A 25,923-nucleotide genomic window follows, 5' to 3' on the forward strand; every position below is an offset into this window, starting at 1 on the left:
CAACCCCACTTTGGCACGCGTGTGACGTCACGATATTGAGAATGATGCTTTCAGTTTCTTTATGCTTGGGAATGATGGTTTCAGTCTAAAAAAAACTTGCCTAATTTTAAACAAAACTCCATTAAAAGAGCGAGTTTTGCCAATACCAAATATTCAAACATCTCAGCCAGGAATTAACAACAAGAAAACAGAGACTGAGCTTTATTTCCGAAAAATGCCGAAGAAAACATGATCTTAGCCTATGCTTTTGCTATGCCACCGGAAAGCACCATTTTACAGGAATATTGATACCCACATTTTTGTTGAAAATGCTCTCGGAATGCACCAAATTCAAGGTAACCGCTGGGTGTCGTTCAAGGTAACCCCCCTCGTCGTACAAGGTAACGTCGTCGTACAAGGTAACCCCCCTCCGCTGGGTGTCGTCTTAAGCGAAAACGCCGTCGGGCTTCGCCCGCCGGCCGTCAAACCCCGTCAAACCCCCTCCCCCCCTTTCAAAAGTCCTGGCTACGCTACTCTCAATGGCCCCCCCCCCCTTGAGAAAATCCTGCGTACGCCACTGCCTACAGCGTCATGTAAAAGCACACTGGTACGGTAACTTATTAGGCTACGGTATTTAAACAGTATCGAAAACTCAGAATTAGCCTACAACTTTCCCACTGAGCCCTGTTTGAATTTAACTTTACATAAAAACCAGCTTTTGCAAAAACTAAGTCAGGCCACATTGCAGTTGCACTGAAATATAGGCTAAGTTGCGAGTGAATAAACGTTGTAACATAAAGGTTGAAGGTGTAAGTTAATTATTTGTGTTCAACTGATGAGGTAGGCCTAAGGACCTTCCAAAAACACTGCTTGTTGAGGATTGGATCATAAGATTTAACTTAAGCGTTGCATCGTGAATTTTTAATTTCGATCTTATGAAAGTACGTTTAGTCTATTTATTTAAATCCGGATTTAAATGTAAGAGTTCCTTCACTTCCATGGACATGGATGTATTAATCCAATAATGTGGCCCAGAGCGCGCATTATGTTTAAGATTTCAACCAAAAGCAGTCACCTAATTTAAATATTCATAAACGGACACGATATTGACCTCTTCTTTTTTATCAATTTGGACAAAACGTTTCGATTCTTTAAAACCCAAATACCAAACAGACAATTTGTGAAGTTCAAGGCCGGAAAATTACAATCTTCAACCTGGAAGTTGAAGTCGAACTTGTTCCATTGATGGCTTTTTACTGGTATAGAACATTTAGCAGTGGTTTGTGTTGGAAAATGAAACAAGTTTTCATAGACTTTCAAGTTTATTTTGTGAAATTTAATAAATGAATTCGACTTGAGACATAAATTATTATATACAAAATTTCCGTTTGCAAATTGATCCCAATGCCGCAATTTTGTTTTGCCGCCGCCTATCAGAAAAAAAATCAGATAAAAGTTGGTGTTGGTGGATGCAAGTGAGGAGGACCAGAAGCACTTGACTTGTGTTTTTTTCATTTGATAGTTTTAGTATCTTGTGGTGCTGAGTTTTACTCTTAGCGGTCCGTTGTTTGAATGAAGATTATTTTTAAGCAAATTAGTAAAGGTCTCTAAGTCTAAGCTTCCTTATTTTTCTTGCCACCAAGCATGGCCGACCAGAGCTTCTTCCCGGTAGCCAAAATAAAAGGCTGTGGCTATATTTACACTATGTAGTGTAATAATAGCCTCAATAGTATTGCCAGATAAGGAATTGTGCCCTAATTTGAGAAAAGTTTAAAGTTGTTGAAAACAAAAGCTTGTATTTTAGACATTTACTTTAGTCCTGTGCAAAGATCCAAACCCTAATCTTATTCCTAACTCTCACCCTTACCTTAACCCTTCCTAACTTTAATCCTAACTCTGGCAGCACCTGATTGTAACCATGGCATTAAGTGTGGAAAAATAACCACTTCCAAAATAAAAAGTTTGTAAAAAATTTGGGGTGCAACCTAGTTTGTACCGTCAGTTTGTACCTTGAACAGATCAAGAGAAAAAAATCAAAAAAAGTCGAAGTCGCTAATCGCAGTTTCCGCAAGGTTAGGGTATTGGAGTATCGGTTTAGGGTATTGGTTAAGCATCGGTATTCGCAAACAATTAAACTGAAAAGATTGAGAGAAAAAAATAGAACATCGCTTTCCGTTTTTCCGCAGTTTTCGCCGGTCCCACGAATTACCCATAAGCAACGTGGAATTACTTACGCCTTCATGTCAGCGTATATGTAATCTGCAAGTCGCTGTTACGACTTGCAATCGTGTCATTTAAACTGATTGTCCTGCTTTGGTATCATGCACGACTGCACGTTATAACGTCCGCGTTTTGTCGCTTCTACCTTTTATAGACCTCTGCTAAGTTTGTCGTATATTGTTTTTTCGTTGTGATGGTCAACAACTAAACTGATAATATTGTGAGTGTTCTCGAAACATTACCCATATAAACCAAATTAAGCGAAGGTTTCTCGAGCGCTTGCGTGGCGGAGTGGTTTAGCCAAAGAGCTATTGAATTTGGTGACATGGGTTTGATTCCCACCCTTGCCACTATTCTTTTTTTGTTTAATTATGAAGTTCAAAGCAAGGATTAGGTCTCTAGCTGAGTGCGAGAACGATTGCTATGCTGCAGTCACCTGGTTTATAGGGAAAATCGTCCAATGTTAAAGTGTTTTATCGGACAAAACACTCCATCTGCTGCAGCAAACTGCAGACACATAAGCGGACGGGAAGGCAACGAAGCCAATCTTTGTGTCCACCTTTAGGCATGCCTTCAAGTGTCCTGCTCTTGAGCGGTGTCAAACTATATTTTGGAACGCCAAGCCAGTGCTCCTCACCACTCGGCTATGCAGCCGACTACTAGGCTTCTAGACGGCTATAGACTACACTCTAAAGGCTTATGGGTAATTCGACGTTACTTCTAGGTAATTCAATGCTACTTATGGTGCCTATGGGTAATTCGACGCGACTTATGGGGCTTATGGGTAATTCGACGCGATTTATGGGTAATTCGACGCGACTTATGGTGCTTATGGGTAATTCGACGTGACTTATGGTGCTTATGGGTACCTATGGGTACTTATGGGGCTTATGGGTAATTCGTGGGACTCGTTTCTGCAAACATTTTAAAATTTCCGGTAATGATCCTAAAAGTTTGCCGAAGTCGCTGATTGCAGTTTCCGCAAACATTTTAAAAGGGTTAGGGTTGATTGGAGTTTCCGCAAACATTTTAAAAGAATTAAGGTGTTTCCGCAAACAAACAAGCTGAAATAATCGAGAGAAAAAAATATAACAAAGTCGCTGATCGCAGTTTTCACAAACATTTTAAAAGGTTTAGGGTTGATTGGAGTTCCCGCAAACATTTTAAATTTTCTGGTAATGATCCTAAGAGTTTTTGTTTGTTTGCGGAAAATTTTAAAATGTTTGCGGAAACTGCAATCAGCGACTCCGGCTTTTTTAATTTTTTCTCTCGATCTTTTCAAGGTACAAACTGACGGTATAAAGGCTTTGTTGCGATCAGCGACTTCTGCTTTGTGCTATTTTTTCTCTCGATCTTTTCAGGGTATGAAATGAGGGTACGATGTAGGTTGCACCCGGTAATTATGAATAACGTTGCTAAATAGACTTCATCTGCAGCGGGCTGTTGCGTTTCAGCTCGAGCGTCAATGCCCATGTTGTTCCCAGTGAGTGATTATGAATAACGCTGCGGAAAAGACTTGATATTCGCTGGGAATACGCTTTTTTGCTGAAGCGTAGATTACAAAAGCAGAATTGCGAAAGTAGGCTATTACATTTTAAATATTTATTGTGGTGTTTGTTAAGTTATTCTTTCAGTTTGGTACAACTTGCGGGATTAGTTCATGAATAAACAAACAAAAATCAATTTCAGGCCCCAAAGCAATTTGTTTTTCCCGGCGGCCAAACATGTCCGACTGAAGCAAGCTGTTCGGCAGCCAAGCACATGGCGGCCATCGGAACTTCGACACACATCAATAATGATTTATCGCATCAATAAAGTGTATTGTGATGTCACTTGCATCCTGCTTATCGTCATACATCAGCTGCTTGGTCAATCAGTAATGTTAACAATTCAAGCATAGACACAAAAGACAGTGTGTATTGTGATTTATCGGGTGCTTTGACTGCTTTCTAATCCTTTGTGATTAAAGGGTCTGCTACTATTCGGTGAGTTCCTAACCCCTAACCCTAAAACGGCAATGATAATTAGGCTACGGTACTGAATAATTAAAAAAAAAAAATTGAAAAAATCACCGAATAGGGATCGGACTTACCGAAACGGGCCATTCCGGTGATTATAAGTGGCAAAGTACTTTATTCACAAGGCTGCTTGCTTAAAATTTTCTCGGAAACTTCATGGTGGACAAAAGGGCTGATGAAAGGGCTAGGCACGGCGGACAAAATGTCGGTTTTTGTAGGTTAATTGCGGCCATGGCCGCCTTCAGTTTCGAGGCCTGAATTTGGTAGGCTACTGTACCATTTTTAAAAGTCTCTGATTTTATTTGATTACATTTCAAAAATAAAAAAATTAATTTCTAGGCTAATTGGGTTTTTTTCAGATGTTTGCTACAAAAGACAAGGTGGCAAAAATTTCGTTTCGACTTGAAAAAGTTTGTTTTGAACAACCCTAATTTCTACCTGCATAATCATATAAAATTGGACAAAAAAATTTGAACATCTGGCAACATTGCTTTCAAGGGACGACATCGACGTGAGGCAACATTGGCATGGGACGACATCGGTGACAGTCCCATATATGTCATGTAGGGTCCATATGTTCATATGTCATGTAGTCTCATATATGTCATGTATGTAGTCACCTACGTTTCACTAGTTCATTCACTCGCAACTTATCCTAAGTGCACAACTGCACAAGCATTGTCATTTAAACTTTACAGTAATTTTTGTCTTTAACAACAATGAAATACTTGCGAGCTACCACTATCAGCAGTCCTCGAAATTAGCGGCTGCACACGGCAATTGCCGTGGTAAATGCCGCCGCAAACGTCATAATGGTCATTCTGCTACAGCAATAAAAATGCCGTCGCAAAACGAGCACTTAATTCGGACAAAAATTGTTCAAAATTTCTTTCTGTTGGATTTACTCGCAGCGGGAGTTTAATCAGCAGAAACATCGCACCAAGACTTCACCTCGGACTATTTTACTTGCTGTGAACACTCATGCAGTCTTCGAAATTAGCATATTTTTACTGTGCAAAAATTTGACGAGGCCAAACGGCAAAAGTTGAAATTGCCTCGGCAATTGCTGTGAACGTTTATTAGGAAAAAATTGTACCAAAACATGTTAAACGAGAAGAGAAAAATATAATCGAATAGTCTATCATGACCGCACTGTTTGATTTGTTGTGATGTAATAATACCAAAAGTAGCGATAAAGTGAGAAACGCGATGCGCACGCTATTACGGTGATTCACGTTAAATCACTCATTGGGGGGGGAAGTAAGTTAATTTTGGGTTGATTCAACATTCGAGTCAGCACAAATCGATTTAATTTTCCCGGCGGATTATATCGCGTAACAACAATGCCCAATAAGAAATTTACGTTTGTTTTACATTAATTCGACATCTAGCGACGTTGAGTTATCATGAAATAACGTTAATTGCTCAATCAGGTACCGGTAACAAATCAATAGAAGATTACCTCGATTTACATATACAGTACACTAACATTATTTCGGCACAATTAGGATACTGCGAGCAACACAAAGTCTGTTGGATAAAGAACTGGGAGCAAGTCTTTTAGGCGCTGGTCTAATAGGCACGCACACTGTGGCGTCTGGATATTTAGGTGCGGAGCACTGTGGCGCCCGGTCATAAAAGTGCTATTCCTAGTAAAGTCTGTAGATTGTATCAGCTTGGTAGCTTGCCAGAAAATTATATCATGGCTTCCGTGAGTGAAGCTGCTTAAACCGGCAATGCTTTTTCACACAAAATGTTATATTGAACAGAAAAATATAGTGTTGTTTTATTGATTTATTACTGTTTTATTTGTTGTTAGTCCAAGTTTGCGTTGGTGAAAGCTTTATCAATAAATTATTCAAGCTTCCGAACATTATTGAGTTCATTTTTAGTTAACTCTTTCGCGACCACGGACGTATACACACGCCTTGGGATTTTTGCCATGATGACCAAGGAAGTATCTCTACGTCCAAGGTTAAAAGGTAGCCTATTTCAAGAAAAAAAAAATGTAAATGATAGCAGATCCATAGTCTTTGCCTGTCCTTTTTTGGCTAATTAAAAAAAAATATTTTGGCGGTGCAGTTATCAGATGAGAACTTCTTAAAGATGGGGACGCAGTGGATTTTTTTTCTTTCACTCATTGGAATTGGCAGTCAAAACTGACTAGGCAACCCCTCACTTTGGAATTTCTCGATCAAAAAGACTGTAGGCTAAATTACGTAAACTTTTTGCTTAAAATTGTGATATAACGTTTTGTGTGAAAAAGCATTGCCGGTTTAAGCAACTTCACTCACTGAAGCCATGACCAACAACGCACACGCATTAACAAAACAACATATTTTTTCTGTTCAATATAACATTTTGTGTGAAAAAGCATTGCCGGTTTAAGCAACTTCACTCACTGAAGCCATGACCAACAACGCACACGCATTAACAAAACAATATATTTCTGTTCAATATAATATTTTGTGTGAAAAGCATTGCCCTACGCCCCTCCCTGCCAAGCTGATACAATCTACAGACTTCAATAGGAATAGCACTTAAATTACCGGGCGCCACAGTGCTCCGCACCTAAATATCCAGACGCCACAGTGCGCGCGCCTATTAGACCAGCGCCTAACTGTCAGCGCCTAAAAGACGTGGACCCAAAGAACTAGTCAGAATCGGAATCATCGGATGCTGTATCGGAGTAAGAGGTTGTCGCGTCGTCACTGGAATACTTGAAGACGCAAAACTGCCTGTTCTTGAACGCGCGATGCCATATGATTGGAAGGATTATTTTTCTTTGCTGCCGAAGAACCATTTATCTAATTTTGTATCACTTTTTATACGCGCAACCACACCAGTAAAAAATAAGCATTCGATGAAAGAATAACTTTTGTGTAACAATTAAGCCAGTAGCCTATTTATAAGGTTGCAAAATTTTTACAGTTCACAAGAGCATTGTCAGCGCATAAAATAGCTTGCGTAATGCTCTGGGTTACCGCCATGTGACACGATGGAAAAGCGAAAAAAAAAAATTCATTTGATTAAAGCATACGGCAGTTGCCGCCGCAATCCAAGGTTTGTTGATTTGGTGACGGCAATATTTTTGCCGTCGTAGATGGAAGCTAATTTCGAGGGCTGTATCAGTCAGTAGTTTTTAAAAGCATTTTAAACATGCATCCTACATTCTACAATGGTAATTGGTAAATACCAGAAAACAACTCAGGGCAGTGTTTTTCTTTGAAATTTGCTTTGAAAAAGTGTCAATATGTTGGAGAATATTTGAAGTGTGGCTGTATTTTTATAGTCTGCTCCTGGGTTTTTTTTTTCGCTGAGACTTTTCGGTCATTTATCCGAAATGACTTAAAAAAAATTCAGTCATTTTTTATTTATTTCAGTCATTTTTAGTCATTTTTGGTCATATATAGTCATTTGACCGTATATTTTTTCGGACATTTTGACAGAATTGACTATATTTTTTTTGGACATTTTGCTAAAAAATTGGTCAATGATCGATAAATGACCGAAAAAAAAAAAACCAGGTCTGCACTCTGCAGTGGCATTGAAAGCCTCAGTGTATTTCTGTGATGTGCTACTAAGTACTCAATCAATGGAGCTGTCCAAGTTAAAATGGCATTTATTTAATGCAGATTTACACCACGTTAAAAAAATTTAGAATGCTGTAATATGTATGTATATATTTTGTTAATCTTATTTGGAAAATATGGTTTGTTGGCTATGTACAGTACAAATTATAAAATCAGGGTCACTCACCAAAAAAGGTTGGGAAACAGTGGCTTATAGTACCTAACTATCTATGTACTGAAATCTTTTGATGATTTGTAGATTCAAAAATAAGTTAGGTATACCAAGTCAAACTGGAGGAACAGAATGAAGCTTGGTGACTCTGTTGTTAAAAGTTTTCGAGTGGCGAAAGTTTTTCGTGAAAATGCAGAGCGAGTGAATAGCATTGATTTTGCACCAAATGGAGAAAGCTTAATATCAGCAAGTGATGATGATTCGATTGTGATATATGATTGTGCTAATGAAGGAAAGTGAGTATAAACTGATACGTCGTGGGTTTGCTTTGTCTAGATATTCTAATCTGTTAGGAGATCCAAACTATATTAGGAAGTTACATTAGGAAATATATGTATCAGGAAATATATATAAGAGAAAATCAACGACATCTTGAAAAACATTTTTATTCATACAATGTCTTGAAATGTTGAAGGCAATTGCGTATGCCTGGATTAAATGATTTAAGTGTAATATATGTATATGATATTAAAGCGGTATTTTAATATCATTTTTACATTTACTTGGTGTTCGCGCTCCATAACTCCAGTGAGTTACCAATTTTGTATTTATTAGTTTTTGTTTCATACAGATGAAGTTACATGGTCCTATCAATAATATTATATATATTTAGCTAGACTTCATCACGACACTTTTTCTTGTAGACCAAAACGAACCCTATACAGCAAGAAATATGGTGTCGATCACATTAATTACACTCATGCTGGCAACACAGTTATTTACGCTTCCAACAAAGTTGATGGTGAGACTCGTTGTTTTTACTTTTTATTCTAATAAGTAATTGTATGGGTAAAATGTAAATCAATTTATAAAGCATAAATTTATGGAAAGCCACTGATAAATAGCAGTCTGTTAGGCTGTTGTGCCATATTGTTAAGTATAAGAAGCTTATATAATTCTGGAAAGTTTCACATAATTGCAAAGGTTTTGGACTACTGATGCAGGCTTGGTGATCAAGATTGAGAGATTGATGCTATTGTAGACATGTAGCCTGACTATACTCTCTTCGGGAACATTGCAATGGACATCCGCCTGAGAATGTTTTTTCTTTTTCTATCTCATGATGATGAATGTACATTTGCAGTACACCAACATTGTAACTGGCAAAATGTCAGTCACAATAACTTCCCTTATATGTTCTTTTGCTGTATTGTATATTATAATTATTTTTGGCCGCCTTTGCTACAGACATGTGCTTTGCTAACCAAACTGTTTTAAATCCCAAGCATGTTTCATGCCTGTTTTAAACCCCAAGGTTTTTCCACCTTATTACTAGTAATTTGATTTTCGTCCCAGACATGTTTTTGATGAAAACGAAACGATACAATAGGTTCAGGCTGAAATCAGTTATGTAATTCATTGGTGTTCATGCTGTGTGTAATCTAGTGCTTGTTGCTTTGAATACAACTTTTGTTGCAGATGCAATTCGTTATCAATCCCTCCACGACAACAAATACCTTCGATACTTTCCCGGCCACACAAAGAAAGTTGTGTGTCTAAATATGTCACCTGTTGATGATAGTTTCTTATCAGGATCTCTTGATAAAACCATTCGATTGTGGGATCTTAGATCTGCCAACTGCCAAGGTGTCATGCACCTTCCAGGTCGACCGATAGCTGCATTTGACCCTGAAGGTTTAATATTTGCTGCAGGAATTAATTCTGAAATGGTTAAACTATATGATTTGCGATCTTTTGATAAGGTTAGTAGGTTTTCTTGTTTATAGGAAACTTTTTGTGGTCCACTTGAAAAACAACATGAAATTGAAGCATTTTATTATAATATTTTCTTGCAAAAATGGTACAGGTATCAAAAGTAAAAAACATCTTGGGATTAATCATGAGATTTGAAAATGCAGGTTGAAAGCTTTATGTAAGAGCAATGTAGTAATGAGAATACTTTAATGGCATCGAAATAACTTTTTGTACTCATGAACTACATTACCAACTTTTTAAGGGTCCTTTTATAACTTTTCGCCTTCAACAAGACAAAGATTGTGATTGGACCGGGTTAAAGTTTAGCCCAGACGGAAAACTGATTTTAATATCAACAAACGGAACAGTCATCCGGTGAGATTTATTATCTTTTGTACTTATTTTTACACTAACCTTATAAAGAGCGAAAAAATCTTTGAATTGTCTCCAAAGCATTAACATGTAAGCTTTAAAATAGCACATTCATTTTTTGTAAATTTTGTTTTAAAAAATATTGATAGTGACAAAAACAAAGAAATAGACGATAGTATTTCAATTTTAATGGATTGACGGTTTTAATTTGAATTGTGTTCTAACAAAATGGTTTCAATTTGGATGCAGGTTGATAGATGCTTTCCATGGCCAGCCTTTACAAACATTCATGGGTCACCTCAACACCAAAGGGTTACCTCTTGAAGCCAGCTTTAGTCCAGACGCACAGTATATTCTATCAGGTGTGTTGACCGCTTACAAGTATTAACACAAGTGATAGAACTTTAGATGCATCACTAATTAACACTTTTTTATTTTGCCAACCTTCTTGTGCTAGAATTATGAATAATAGACAAGCAAAGCAAAGTAGCTTTAGCGGGTTTTGCATGTTTTATTACAAAAAAATATAACATAATTAAAAAATCAACTAATATGTTTTCGACACGTACGTGTGTCCTCATCAGGAATTACTTAAATCTGCAATATGCATAAAATGAAAAATTTAAGATAAATCTGCCTATGCACTGTAACTGCAACAACACTCCGGACTGAAAAGCACAAATTGAACAAGTGATACGAGAATGATTACGAGTAAATTATGATCAGAAGTTTTCTTAAATTGTTATCAGCATCCACATGAATGCATGGAGAATATTCCATGTTCATGAACAAACGTTTTGTTTACCTTTCCTCATGCGCTTATTGCAATTTTGACCTTTTCCGGAATTTTCTTTTTTTTAGTTATATAGTTAAATTAGCATATTATAATGTTCATAAATGATGTCACTGGATTAAAACTGGCTTACAACTACTTACAACGTATATATTTTATGTCTAATCTGGAATGTGTTTTCCTTTTTGTCTTAGGTTCACAAGATGGTCAAATCCACGTGTGGAATTCTGAAAATGGGAGCAAAACGGCCGTTTTAGATGGAAAACACCCTCATCCTTTAGAGTGCGTTCAATTTAACCCTCGATACATGATGCTTGCATCAGCATGTTCAAATATGGCTTTTTGGCTGCCAACGGTCGAAGAATAGTCCTGGTCACTGTGGTTATCACAAGGCAATACCGAGACACTAGTCAGGCACTCCAACCACGGCCCTTCATGCTTTTCTTGCAAAATCCAACGACAATTTCACCGATTCATCTGCTTGTGGGCTGGTGCTACTGTATCTGCTGCACTAGGTATAAGCCTTTGTCAAATGCTGCCAAGTTGTTTTTACGTTGAGTATCACCGTCGAGGGACCCTGAAACTGCGGAATTGCCAACCATTGTAAAGTTATTTTCACCAAGTTACCCGCACTCCACGTAATACCCGCTTATTCAACGCTTTCGGTCAAAAGTAATTTATAAAAAAATGTTCTAAAATTGAGAAAAATGTAAAAACGATTGGTGCAACGGGTTAGTTTTAGTTAGTTTTTACTCTTTTAATTGCAATAATAAGAAGATTTGGCTGCATTTCATTTTAATATTGCCATTAAAAATTTGCTGTTCTCTGAATCCCAGCTGAGGATTACCGCATCGATCTCCCAGCTTCAGCTATGTCTCATTACTTTTGACAACCTATTAAGTTATGTTTTTTGGTTGGTAGTAAATTTGGTTTAGGGAACGTTCAAATATTACGTAACGCTTTTTTTCCGAATTTTTGACCCCCCCCCCTCCCCCATGTAACGCTTTTTCACTACGAATTCAGCACAAAAAACTACCATTCCGTACTCGAAAGCGTTACGTAACGTTTTGCTTGAACCCCCTTCCCCCCGATGTGACGCTAACGTAACGCTTTGCATAAACCCCCCCCCTCCCCCTCGAAGGCGTTACGTAATATTTGAACGTTCCCTTAGGCAATGTAGTTTCATTTTTTCGCACACACGCAGGGTTTTAAAAATCTAGGTTGAACAATTGAATATGTTAAGTTTTTTTTTTTTTCTATTCGGCTTGTTTCCTGTAGGTTTTTGGACAATTTTGTGTTTTTGTATCTACACTCTGCAGTAGACCGTATGGTTTACTACTTGTTTTGTAATTTCAGAGTACCTATTGTTTTCAAGCACGTATCATTTCGTAATGTGTACCGTGCTGAGACTTATCTATTGAAATGATTTCGTTATTTTAATTCAATAGACTTTTTTAACAAAATGATTGCCAGTGTCCATCCTATCCTGTTAATTCCATAAATTGAAAATGTCTTCATTTTAACAACCTCACAAGCAATGTAGGCTACCTTTTGATATTTCATTTGACACCAAACCAACAAATCCTGCTACTTAAAACCGAAGTGTAGCGTTGCTAAAGGCTGTTTTAGAGAAATAAGTTGCAGTTATTTTCCACTCTTCATCTTTTATTTTCGTGCTATGTTGTTGTCATGCTATTTATTTTACTTGACCATTTGCTCTTCCAATGCCGTTGATACCAAATGTACCTGCTTGAAGCTTGACAAAAGGATGAAAATGACCATCGCTATTAAAAGCTCTGCTACAAAATTAAAAATGTAACGATCTTGGCTAAAATGCACTTTAGGATTCAGAAGCATTGTTTTTTAGATAGCCTATATATAGACTGATAGCGTAAGTCGTTTGATAAGGTGTTTGTTTTTTTTCCAATTTTTTTTTGTACAGGCTAAGTCTTCAAAAACAAGTTTTGTTCATTTTTAAAGTTTGCAAATTGTCATTAAATAGCCTAAGCTTGTGGAATAACTTGTAAGGCAGCCTCACGTGCGTTGCCAAATCGACTTAACAACAAGTAATCTTTTTTCTGTTTAAATAATTCCGGTTTTGACGCTTTAAGTTGTTTTAATTTTTGACCATTACAGCGAAAACAATAGGACAACGTAGGAAAGGTAGAAGCGACAAAACGTTAAAAGTTTTGGTCAAACTGAATAGTATTAGGCAGGCGCGAATCTAAGAGTTTTTTTCGGGGGGGGGCCAGAAAATTTGAAAATCAATTAAAAAGAAAGAAAAAGCTAAACAGATATGAACAATGATACTACGACATATGCTATGATATGCTATGCTACGATATGCTAGAAAATAGACATTAAAACAACCATTTTCATCAATTGTGATGCCGAGGGACTAATATCAGCTGTTTAGAAGCATATCAAACCATTTGATGCGGAAACATACAATTTTTCACAAAATTTCGGGGGGGGCCGGGCCCCCCCATAAATCCGCGCCTGGTATTAGGTAACGTTCAAGTATCATACGATGCTCCGGGTAGGAAGAAGATGTCGGAACTGTCATATTTTGTTCTACACGCTGGCACGATATTCAATAAATGAGTAGGCTTACGTTGAAAAAAAACTAAAAATAGCCAAATTTTTATTCAAACAAGAGTTTTTTTGCCAGTGCGTGGAATGCTCAAAAATAAGATTATTTCAGGTCAATGCTGTGCAAGTAAAAGTCTCTGGTGAAGGTAAAGATAGCAATCAAAGATATTTGTACGAATATCATCCACATGTATTTCATAAGCTGCTGCCAGAAAGGAAGAATCCCTTCTCTAGTCCTGACTAATCAATCATTCTTAAACCGTAGCGTCAAACTTGCTACAAAACACTATTTTGAATTATGTTATAAATCATCTTAAACCATAGTATTTTTTAACTATGCTTAAACGGATATGCTTGATAAAATGTTGGTTTATCTTTTTAGATAAATAAAGTAAGGTTTAGTCTATACTGTTTTTTAAAATCATTACATTACTGGGTTCATAGCGATCTATAAAGTATAAAGGTCACTATGGCTGGGTTAATGGTTATTGATATCAAAAGGCCGTTTTTATTGTGAAATATAGTTTGGAAACACCGATACGTTGATATTGTTTGCATTCCGCAAGAGGGTCTTTGAGTAAATAAACTTCAAATAAAATGAAAAGTGATGAGGTGGATATTCAGTTGCTTGAAGATTCGCACTCACCTTCACCTATGAGAGACTATCAGCGCAAGGGGGACAAAGTCTTGGCGGGACTGCGAGCAATCTGTGGAGTGATTGCTCATATTGCAGCCATTGCTTTTACCACATACATTATTTATGTGGCAAAGCCTGGATCAAGTAAGTTAGTATGGTAGTACTGCTATTTTGTATTCATCAAATGCTGGTATTTCCACAACAATCTAACCTCTTGGTGTAATTTCTTAAGAATCGATTTCGCTATAGTAATAACATCTTCAGCTAGCACATGTAAAAAAGAAAGTTTTATACTACACTCCAGAACAATGTGTGAAACTTTTCAACATTACAGCCTCAGTACACACAATAGTTCGGTTTCATGCAATGAAACTGCAAGACCAAGCAATTCTAGTTCAATCGTTGGGATGTGCGGTAGAACACTGCTTTTCAACAATAACTTTCTATTTGATAAGATAATTTACAGGTAAAAATAAGCGAACACCTCATTGTATGTATGCAAAGCTACCAGGATTAAGATCCTGGCTTTCTAAGTCTTAAGATGATGTTTCAGACAATCAAAGCTACGGTATGCATATTTTGTCATATCAAGATTTAGTGCTGCATAACGTGAAGTCTACCACCATGTGTTGCCTACCAAGTGTACGGTAACCAATGCTACCTATTTATATCTACAAAGTATGTATTGCTTGAATTAAATGTATAGAAATATATAACTTGTTTTAATGCAGTGGTGGACCTCACGCTATATTGGTAATGAGAGGTATATAAATGTTATGCTGCATGGTATCCATATCTTCAATTCTTCATGTTGTGTAGGGCTGTGGAGTCAGATGAAAAATACATCACTCTGACTCCTCAGTTTATAACTGGCTGACTCCAACAAGCCAAAATACTTTGACTCCACAGCCCTGTATAGTAGCCTAGTATGTGACATTTCAGGCAATGTCAAGCAATTTACTTATGAAAACAATAAAAATATTTCTGCAGTTCTGCCGAATTTTTTCATTTTTACTGTAACTCTCTAGCTGTCCACACAGGGGCGGATCCAGGTATTAACGTTAGGGGGGGCGATGTCATTGACATTCAGACAAGTGATCAGCCTGGCACGAACAACGACGGGAGGTCTCCCCAAATTTAGGTTGAATTTGGTGCATTCTGAGAGCACTTCGAACACTAATTATGAGAAATTCTATAACTTAAAAAAAAAAACTCAACAATGCTGTTGTTAAACAAAAAGGAAGGGATAAAGGGCTGATGTGCCCTTGCCATGGCAAGTTGAACTTAAAGCCTGAACAACCTAGCCGTATTTAGGCCTATAGTTGAGATTGATGGTTTCACTCTTGATTGTTCCACAGCAATTCAAAAATTGGCCACCGAAAGATAATAACAGGTAATTAATTCTATCTTCGCAATGTCACAGCATAATATTGATAGGCTATAGACATTGAGGTTGTTATAACTGGTTCGCAATGTGTTGTCTTGGTGTGTGGAAGGTCTTCAGAAAATCTTTACCCCCTTCCACTGCATCTCTATGGTACTGCTGTTTCTCGTGAGTTGTTAGATCGCCATCTTTTTCAAGAAGCTTCGCAAAAACAGTCAAATGCTTTGTAACAAGTTTTTGAAGGGGTAGGCCTACGTGCTTGTGAGAACCTTCAACACGCGGCCAATAACAAATAAGCTGCAATATTTACAAAATAGTCCTTTTTTGGCATCAGAATAAACCAACCATGGAAATTTATCCAAGTGGGACTGGTTCCAGTATCTTTTTTCTTCCTTTCCTTTTTTATGACGAGTAGAAAATGGCAGATTAAAATCATGTGAAGGTCTCCAGGGTTTCTTAAGAAACTCGCATTTTGTTAAGTCATCAATATTAGAAATCGAATCAATGTGGCATCTTACGTCATTCTGTCGAATAATGGAAGTCTTATTGGTAGGCCTATCACTGACATTAGCGACGGCAGCAGAACATTCCCCAGTCAGTTCAGTTTCAGTGCTAACAAAACTGGCATCACAACCATGCTCTAACGGTTCTTTCGCAACACAACCTGTCACTCTTTTATATAAAAATCCAAGGTTTCTTGCGATCTGCGTCGTTTAATGTTGCTGACAACTTTTAAAGCATGTAATAGCCTACTGCAATATAGTTTCATTATGGTGTCGCTCCTCAATCCTCAGCTCCTTTAAGACTAAAAGAGAGATATCATATTAAATGCTCTACAAAAATAAGCTTACAAATTAACCTCGCATAATTACACTTCTTCAACTCAAAACGTATGTAAGAATTCCAATGGTTTTAGTTCCACGTCTGACCGCCAAAGTTGCGGCTATGCTCTAGTGCCGGCAAAAAGTTTAGAAACTTTTTTAAATTTTAGTAATTTTGTTCGGTAATTAGACTAATGTGACGAAATAATAGCCTTATACTCAGTGCTGTATTCGAGGGTATACGCCGGTATACACAGTATACTCTCTGCTTTTTCGAATAGTATACCCTCTGGATTTCCAAAAATACACAATTTTGTACCTCTCGTCCAATTTTGATGTTGATAATTCATGTTATGGTACAACAAAGCTTAGTAGCCTATTTTGCGAGTTGTGTATTATTTTTCATTTTGGCAAATCTGACAGTGTACCCTGTGCTTTTTTTTACGAAAATAGCACTGCTTATAGGCTACTATGTTATTATTATACAATGTTAGTGACAGATCGCTCTGGAGAATAAGAACCAGGGAAGGCACGGAAATTTTCAAAAAAAAAAACAAGATACAAAATGTCAAAGAAAAACGAAAGATTAGAAAAGAAAAACTAAAACTACCACGCCCTCCATCCTCCATACAATGTGCCTTTTGCCCACGTCTTTTCCATCATAGACTGGGCCTCCAAAGCCACATACGACATCACCATCCAAAGCCAAATTCGATTTGAAGACAAACCAATGCTCGGACACGAGTTGGAGCCCTCAATACTATGTTATTATTATAGCCTACCTTAGCCTAACTAACCTAATCTTTGAACATGGCGAAAGACTTATTCAGCATTGCTTTTGATATGTCGTTTTCCAAATCGTAGCCTATAGCCTACATATAAATGAAGAATAAAGCTACTTTCTTAGGTTTTAGGGGGGGCAATCGCCCCAATCGCCCCCCTCTGGATCCGCCCCTGTGTCCACATTACAAAAAAATCAGTGAAACAAGATATTCCACTTTCCGTATTGTTGCAACCATTCAATTATACTTAATTTGATATTACTTGGGTAGAGAGGTTATTTTTTCAACCATAAACAGACATAGCTCAGCAACAATACGACATTTAACATTGTAACACAAAAAATAAAATAGCCTAAAGCAAACGTTTTCGACTATACTTTACATTTATATATATTACTATAATATTCGTTTTAATAAAACTTTGTTTTCTAAATTTTTTTCAGGTTTATTTTCTTGGCATCCAACATTGATGGTTCTTGCATTCAGCTTGTTAATGATGGAGGCTATTCTTGTCTTCAGTCCAGAAAGCAGTCTGTTCCTACGAGCATCAAGAAAAACAAAGGTTTGCACATTTTGTGATGTGATGAACATTGAACTATTATATTTACCTTATTCGAAAAGAATTTGTTAATGTCTGTGCTGTGACATATAAATAATCAACTTCTTTCAAGCTTATCAGAAAGTAAGAGTTCATTTATTTGACAGAATATCTCAGGAGGAATTTATGGTTGCTCAATAATGTATGGCTTGCTTATAGCTTTAGTAAAGTTAGTAACTTATGAGTTTACGTATGTGATGGATATTTGTGACAAATATCATAACCTTTCTAAAGCTTTATTATGGTAATTGGTAGTTAAAGCATGTCTGTGTATTTTACTGAACAACTTATATATCATATTTAGTGACTGACAAGAACATTAACTTCCAAAAGAATGTAACCAAGTAACAGAAGTGATTGTCTTTTCTAGGTCCGTGTTCATTGGATTTTGCAATGCGCTGCCATCACTTGTGCTTTGTTGGGATTTATTATTATCATTATCAACAAAATTCAACACAATAAAGACCATTTTAAGTCCTGGCATGGACTGTTAGGTTTAATTACTGTAATATACATGATGATTCAAACATCTTGTGGAATCCTCTTGCTTTATCCGCAAATTGCTCAGAGGTGGAATTGGAAATTAATTCAGCTGAAAGTCTACCACGCCACGTTTGGCCTTCTTGGGTTTACTTTGGCATGTACTACAATTGGACTTGCCCTGTTTTCAAATTTTATTGCTTCGTCCGTTCATGGATTTGTTTGGGCCTTGTGCCTTTTTTGTCCGTCTTGGTGTGCTTTGATAATAATGAATCAAGTAACTAACGCGTACTTATCCAACGCACGAAGACCAGCACCTTTATAAAGCATGTACTCAGTTTAATATTGTTACCAAGTATATACAATCACCTGGGTTACTAGGGTGTAACAATTCAGCTGGAATGAATAGTGAAATTTGTATGGACCGAAATATCTATACATAGATATGGGTAAAATTTATGTGGCCAACTTTTTATCAAAGCTCTAGAAATCTTACTTATGCACACGCAGTAGCCTACTTGCTAACTGAATAGTTTCAAATCAACCAGTCGTTGCAATTGCATTCTTTCACGGCTATTATCAGCGCAAGGTGCCTATGCTACGATTATATAGTTGAATTCTTACAAAATCTTGATGTACCGTACTGTAATTTGTTTTTGTTTTCTTTGACCGTGTCGACCCGTTATCGTTTTATTCTCATCTTTAATCTCAGCTTGAAGCAAAAGTGTGTTTTCCACCAGAGAATATTTTGTTTGTAGCTATATCGATGTACCGTAGTGTTATTACATGCAGGCCCGGATTTAGGGGGGACAGAGGGTGCAGATGCCCCGGACCCCCGACTTTTGAAGGGCCCCCTACGAGGAAAAAATGTGATTTTGTGTTATTATTTTTTCTTCGTTCAGCCTTTGAAGTTTCTTCAAAATGCTGTGCAGTGCAGGATTGATGCTACTGTAGACGTAGAGGTGTGTTTTCGCGCCGTAGGCGCAAAAACTTTTTTGCACGGGGGCCCCCCATCTAAAAATGTCCCGGGCCCCCCATCAGCTAAATCCGGCCCTGACTACATGGACCACTATTTTTGTTGTCTTCTGTTTTATTGTAATGCGATTTTTCGGGAACGAGAATTGAGAAAACGAAAAGTTGGAACAGTGTTGTCATGTTTCGATAAGATGATAAGCCTACCTCATCATCTTCATCCATATTCAGTTTTGTCCCCTTTGGTAGGGGTGGCCGATTCTTTTCTTGCAGCGTTTCTCTTTACTCCTATTCCCCATCTCGTTCTTTCTTCGGTCCGACTTTGCCCCATTCTTCACCTGTTCTTGTTAGTTGTCCTCGTTTCCTCTTTCATTTTGCAGTGCGGTAAGTCAATGTCTTCCGAAGAAAACTTCCTGATTCCCTCTTTAGTACATGCCTTGGTACGTATACCCTTCCAAGTTGGTATGTGGTCTCCTTCATTTCTAGCATCTCCACTAGTCTTTTTCTCTCCTCGTTTTTACTGCACATAGGCATATTGCACTTTCCGTTCTCAGAATCGCCCGTTCACTTATCTTAGCATCCATGTCTCGCCCCCGTACAACATTGCAGGCCGCACACAACTTCGTAAAAAAACTTTTGTTAACTGGCAACTCCTGTTGTTTTTGTTTTGTAATTTTGTTCGAAACAGGGATTTCTACAAGTGCGATGATGCTAAGCTACCTGGTGCTCAGTAGGGTGCGTGATGAAAAAATGTTGAAGTAAGTCGATGCTTTCTTGTTAAACCTAGTCCAAAAATTTCAAAAGCTTTAAAGATTAGGCGAAGTGGCCTATATGAAATAATTTACAGTCAATAAGTAGAAACAGTGTTTTACCTCGGTGACTGAACTTGCATCAGCGGCTCAATGCCCCCACAAAGGGGAAAATTACCACCAGGATGGAATCCACAATAAGATTCTCTTCTTAAGAGCACAATTTTCACGTCAATAAAAGAAGACACTAAGATTTAGCAATAAAACTTTAATCGTTAAATAGCACAAGTCTTCGCCATCAATATACGATAATCACTCTTTACATTCTGTATTTATAGAGAGTGAATTATCCGGCTTTCCATATATTAAAAAATGACACCTGATACTGTGTGGATCAATAGCCGCTGACAGGAAATAACGCCACTCAAAGCCTAAGCGTATTTGCTTAGTCGAAGTTTTCTCCCATAAATTTAGAGGGCGCAAGTCAACCTGAGAAGTCGTATTGTGATATTATTAAACAAAAAATATGCAATTTTTAATTTGCGATACTGACAGAAAAACACGCTTGTATTATGAGGCCAAAGTTTGAAAAACCCAACTGCAAAGCTTTGCAAGCAATTTGCTCTTAGGATTATACTGTAAGATTGAATTTCCTTCTTACTTACTGCAATTAAAATCAGCACAACAATCAAATAAGGTACACCAAAGCGCGAATATATTTCAGTACAATTGTTAAAGTGAAGGTCTCCAACAAGGTGGCTTTCGTCGCATTTCTAAATAAACTTTTAGATTCTTTTGCTTAAATGAGAAGGTAAAGTACGCTTATCGACAAGTTGGTTGCAATTAGCATTACAAGTTATAAAATGAGGATTTATACAGGGTCGGTATAATCAAAATTGGTTGATAATAATCAGGCATCTGTTTAAGTGTCTGATGTAAATTTAACAAAAGCTTAAAAATACATGTTTTATTAAATGTTGTTTGATTTTATACATTAATTTGAGCCTAAAAAGCATCTCAGTTTTGATGACTTATATTAGGGAAATACGGTATGCAGCCTAATAAATATAAGCCTCTGTCCTTTTCTGAACACTTAGGCGCACTGCTTCACAACTTTTTTCAAGAGACAGGTATAAAAATATCGATGGCACAGATCGACGAAAATTGTAGCTTAATAAAAATATTGGGAGTAAAACAATTCTATAGAATTTAGGTAAGAGATGTTTCTGCTTACCGTACTTTAATAATAAACAATCACAAATCTAACACAAACATTGATAAAATATGAGTTTAGTGAATTTAAGGACTACAAGGAATTGTTCCTAGGAGTTTGTCGTGCCGTGGCACAGCGGTTCTGAACAGTGCTGTTGTAAAAAATTCCAACACATCAGATTTTTTTTGTGAGTCAGTCATCAAATGCATTTGATTGGCTTCAGATGTGTAACTATCAATCTGTCCAGATGTTTAACATTAACAACAATTTATCAGACGCGAATCAAGGACATAAATAAATGAACAAAAAATGCGAGTCTAATTACAATGTTCCAAAATACTGAGCACAAACTGACATCAATATATATCACCATTTTATACAGCAAACGAAGCAATGGTATGTAATTCTTGCCGAATTTACAATGGTATATAATTTACGAATTACAATGTTATGTAATTCTAATAACAACTAACAATGGTAAGTTCTCATTCTCCTTGCATCGTCAGAGGCATACATGCCATACGCGTAGTATTAATCTGATTTTCGTCAGAAGTGGATAGAAAAACAAGAACATTGAAAGCAGAATTGGACCTGCTACTTCAAGTTTAGATTAATTTCCTAGGGAAAATGGAATAAGATGGTATGGGTTGAATTAAGGAGGAAAGAAGGAATTTTTTTCAAAAGTCTTTGACTTTGAAGGAAGATTGGAAGAGGAAACAGAGACGTCCAAAAAGAGTATGTAGATAGAACAGGTGAAGGTTGAGGCAGACAAAGTCGGACTGAAGAAAGATGAGATGGAGAATAGAAGTAAACACAATCACGGCAAGGAAAGGATTGGCCACTTCCACTAGTAGGGACAGAACCAAAGTTGGATGATGATGAAGACGATTTTTTCCGTGCAAATGTGTAATCTTACCAGCCGGCGGTAATGCTTCAAAAATTGTTTGAAACTTAGAAGCTCTATTAGTTTGTGAGAAAAAGATTATCATTTACTACAAGCTGGTCACTTGAAACTAGGCAAGTATATTACCGATGTCCAACTCATAAGCACTTTTTCTGTTATTTGGTGAAAGTATAGTTAACCATTATTTTCAATTCCTTCTGATGAACTTAGCAGCATTATCGCCAATGAAAGTGATCTGTACAACAAATCAAGTACAGCAGAAAGAGAAACGATACAATGCGTCCCAAGGGATAACTTTGCAAGAATCAAAAGATGATATCTAAGTAGCAGAGGGCTGTGGAGACGAAAAGATTTTGGCGTGTCCGGAGTCGGCCAGTTATTAACCGAGGATTCGGAGTCGTATATTTTTCGCCAGGCTCCACAACCTTGCTAATTAAGGACAAATGCGCAAGACTTGTGCATCGTTTACATTACGGACCACTTATAATCTGATTCTTTTCACAACTCGGTTTTAGTACGGTACCTACACTTTGTTTTAGTGGTTTTAGTAAACCTTGTTGCTGTAAGAAATGCATGCGGTTTTTGTTTGTAATTTGGACATTGTCTCAACCAGTTATACAATGGTAGTCAACTGCATGGTAACATATAAAGTTCACTCTTAGCCAGAAAGATCCCAAAACTGACTCTGCAGTCAGCACAGTTAAGTTTGGACTTCGTATAAAGATCACAGATTGTTTCAAATGTCTTCTGTCCAAACAAAGATACGGTACTCAAAAAAGTAGTTACTCTATTCTTTGAATGAAATCTACATAGCATATACTCTCACCACTTTCAGGAATACAAGCTTAAAATATTTGTGTAAAAATAAAGCAAAAATTATTAGGATGTCAGTGCGATGCATTTTCATCAGACGGCGATGATGTTTCCATGTCGATTCTGACAATGTCTGAACGAGAAGATGCAGAGGATGAGGATAAAGCATCATCCACAGGTTTGACTGCATCCGGCTGTTTGTTTTGCTCATCATCCATCTCTGGCCAATCTGTAGTTTCCTCTGCCACTGACTGTGACTTCTGTAGTCGTTCGTCCAAAGCCTTGATAGCTTTATTTCTACAGATGCAAAATTGTATTGAGATTGCCTAATTTATTGTAATGCAGCCAAAATCGGTTAATCATCTCATACACATTAAGAACATGAGCCATTTTATCGTCCATAATTCTTAAATCCTATAAATTAAATGAATATACTGGTTAAGCGCAAAAAGGTTTTGTCTGTACCTACAATGTTAGTTTTACTTCATAAGTTCTTAAAATTGCTTTCTGTAAATACTACTTCTACATAGCTTTAACTTTTCTATGAAACAACTCAGACAACAGTGTATATAAAATAAATACATAAATAAATATTCCAGGCCTACTATCCCTACATATTGACATTTAGTATTAACAACATAAAAATAATATTTTATTTGAAGTAAGTTTTAAAGAATTCTCCAGCATTTGATCAATGTAGCATCCAACACAGTTTTGCATTGCCACTTTGGAGTCAGACCATGTTGACATCAGACCAACAGAAGGATGTCTGATATGAAGCTTGGTTACAATAGCAAAGTCATCTTTTACCAATGCATATTCTATATTAATGAAAATAAAGACTTGCTGCTTTCTAATAACCTTCCAGTGCAGTTGGGAACATTATGAACCTGGGGTGGTAAAAAGATAGACCTGCGGCTCAAGCGAAGAAGAATGTACTGTATATTCTGGTTATTCTGCTGAGCTTTGTCAAATAAACGTCACATCATGTTTTTGTCGCTGAGCTGTGGATCCTAATCAATATACAGACAATATAAAATAAGCATAGAAAACATTCACAAACCTTCGTCTTTCAGCATCAAGAGCATCAACTCCGGATAAGGTGATGGTAATTTTGCTTGGAGCACCCACATCATAACGATAGGAAGTCTTGCGACAAATCTTAAACTTGAGCAGCAAATTAAAGACTGCATTCCCCACAGTCCCAACAGGTGAATCAAGGGGTTTGGGAAAAAAGGTCTTGAAAGCAAAGTTTTCAGCTGAATCTCCTCGACCACGGTTATGGCTTTGATAAAACCGAAGAAAAATCCATGCAACCATTGTTCCTGAAACTGTAAGTGCCAAATAACCCCCACCAACCAGCCCAACTATACGAAGCAAGAAAGATAGCAAAACATTGACCAACGGAAGATGTTTGACATAAAGGCCAATGGAGCCAATAAGCATCTGGTCTCCTCGACATTGCTTCAATGCAACAAGAAATCCACTTGTAAAACCAGCAAAGCCATAGATATTGACATCAAATAAATACGAAATGTTAAAAGTAATCATATAACAAACCAGATAAAACGAGCCGGATAGTAGGCCAGATACAATTGTGACTACCAAGAAAAAGGTTCCCAAACCAACAAATCCCCACAATGGTTCCAGAATGCTAGAAGACTGAACAAGAATAACGAAGCTTAGACACAAAAAGATGAAGTTTATTTCTATTAATTGATGGGTGAAAATGGTCCAAATCCAAAAGTTTGGTGGAATTAGATTCCCAGGAGTGATGCCAAATGGAACTAAAGGATTGAAAACATAAGACAAGGCATAAAAGAGACTTAGAACAACACATCCAAGCTTGGCTACGATGCTGGTCTCATGAACAAAATTGGTAAGAGACAGTTTTGCATTTACAAGCACTCCAGAAGCCATTTTGTCAGCTGTATTTTTATTTATATTATAACCAAACTTTATGAGAAATATCTGCAATGTACGGTAAAATATTGGTATTTAAACTTGTGATTATACAATATTTAACTATATTTACATGTTAACACTAATATACCAAAACCAATAAAAACTATCATCAACTCAAGCTTTGTATAATATGATATATAAAGCATTTTTCATGAGAAAACATTTAGTCTATTATCTATGCAACGTTTAGTCTAGTCTAAAAGGCCTACCAGCTATTTCCTAATCTTTAAACATTACAAAACTAAACACTTCAATCAAGGGTTACCGGTACCTAGGTAGGCTGCATAACATGAAAATAGCAGTATTGAACTGTCAATGTATGCAGTTGATCAACACACTTCAATCAGAGTGCCGTATTCGCTACGGTATGATTTAATTTTTTTTTAAATAACTAGCGATGGAACATTGGAACAACCTTAGCTCTGGCCGTTTTTTCAACTCAGATCTCCAGCTAGAGTTTTGGTAACATCAAGCCTTGAAGCAGCCGGCAGCCATGCCCGCCAAGTAGTGCTTGAATGACCGCCAGTGATACCTCCTCAGTTGGCCAATTTGGCCGCCAGTTTCTTCTAACTAATTATTTAATTTTGCTAATTATTTAATAGAATGATAGTGGATCAACTGTCGAAAATATCTAGTATCAAAGAGTGACGCAGAATTAGGTCAGCACGTCATAATCACCACTGTTGTATTGTGCGGAAAGATTTGTTATTGTATGGAAAATATCCAGCTGCGATCACCAGTCTTGTTTGTAATTCCCGAAGTTTATTTTACCAAAGTGTTAATCCGAAGTGCTAATTTACATCGGCTGGCAATATTGTCGTTTTTATGTAGATTCCATGTTGTCGGACATTGAATCGTTGTTAAAAAGGAGAACTACCCAGACATCAAAATTCATCATTTTTACCCTGATTTAACGACTGCAAACGTAGAATCATTGTAAAAATGATGGATTTTGTTGTCTGGGGTAAGGTTAGTTGACTTGAGAAATGTTTCCTCCGTATGTTAGTGACTTCACACCCTAAATGGTGACATCATTAGGGTATAAATGGTCCGGTTTTATGAAAGGCGGTATGCAGTTGAAACAATTTAGTGTCGTTAGATGGTCCCGCAATACCGGTTTACAATCCCGATA

General features: G+C 37.1%; 3 protein-coding genes across 3 annotated transcripts; 2 read left to right on the forward strand and 1 right to left on the reverse strand.

Moving 5' to 3' along the window:
• Positions 1-8,052: 8,052 nt before the first annotated feature.
• Positions 8,053-12,682, forward strand: LOC145787283 (WD repeat-containing protein 82-like). Its single transcript, XM_082598995.1, has 6 exons — positions 8,053-8,257; positions 8,666-8,763; positions 9,441-9,724; positions 9,979-10,091; positions 10,338-10,450; positions 11,076-12,682. Exons 1-6 carry the CDS (start codon positions 8,094-8,096, stop codon positions 11,246-11,248), a joined length of 945 nt encoding a protein of 314 aa, XP_082455121.1. The 5' UTR covers positions 8,053-8,093; the 3' UTR covers positions 11,249-12,682.
• Positions 12,683-14,086: 1,404 nt separating this feature from the next.
• Positions 14,087-19,318, forward strand: LOC145787337 (transmembrane reductase CYB561D2-like). The gene is made up of 3 exons (XM_082599061.1): positions 14,087-14,254; positions 17,541-17,659; positions 18,066-19,318. Exons 1-3 carry the CDS (start codon positions 14,128-14,130, stop codon positions 18,498-18,500), a joined length of 681 nt encoding a protein of 226 aa, XP_082455187.1. The 5' UTR covers positions 14,087-14,127; the 3' UTR covers positions 18,501-19,318.
• Positions 19,319-20,084: 766 nt separating this feature from the next.
• Positions 20,085-24,791, reverse strand: LOC145787335 (transmembrane protein 115-like). The gene is made up of 2 exons (XM_082599060.1): positions 23,890-24,791; positions 20,085-23,123 (listed from the first exon to the last, which is right to left on the reverse strand). The coding sequence occupies exons 1-2, from the start codon at positions 24,744-24,746 to the stop codon at positions 22,901-22,903; spliced, it is 1,080 nt and encodes a 359-aa protein (XP_082455186.1). The 5' UTR covers positions 24,747-24,791; the 3' UTR covers positions 20,085-22,900.
• Between the last annotated feature and the right edge of the window lie 1,132 nt (positions 24,792-25,923).

The sequence above is a fragment of the Aplidium turbinatum genome, chromosome 18 (genome assembly GCF_918807975.1).
Source record: "Aplidium turbinatum chromosome 18, kaAplTurb1.1, whole genome shotgun sequence".
NCBI lineage: Eukaryota > Metazoa > Chordata > Ascidiacea > Aplousobranchia > Polyclinidae > Aplidium > Aplidium turbinatum.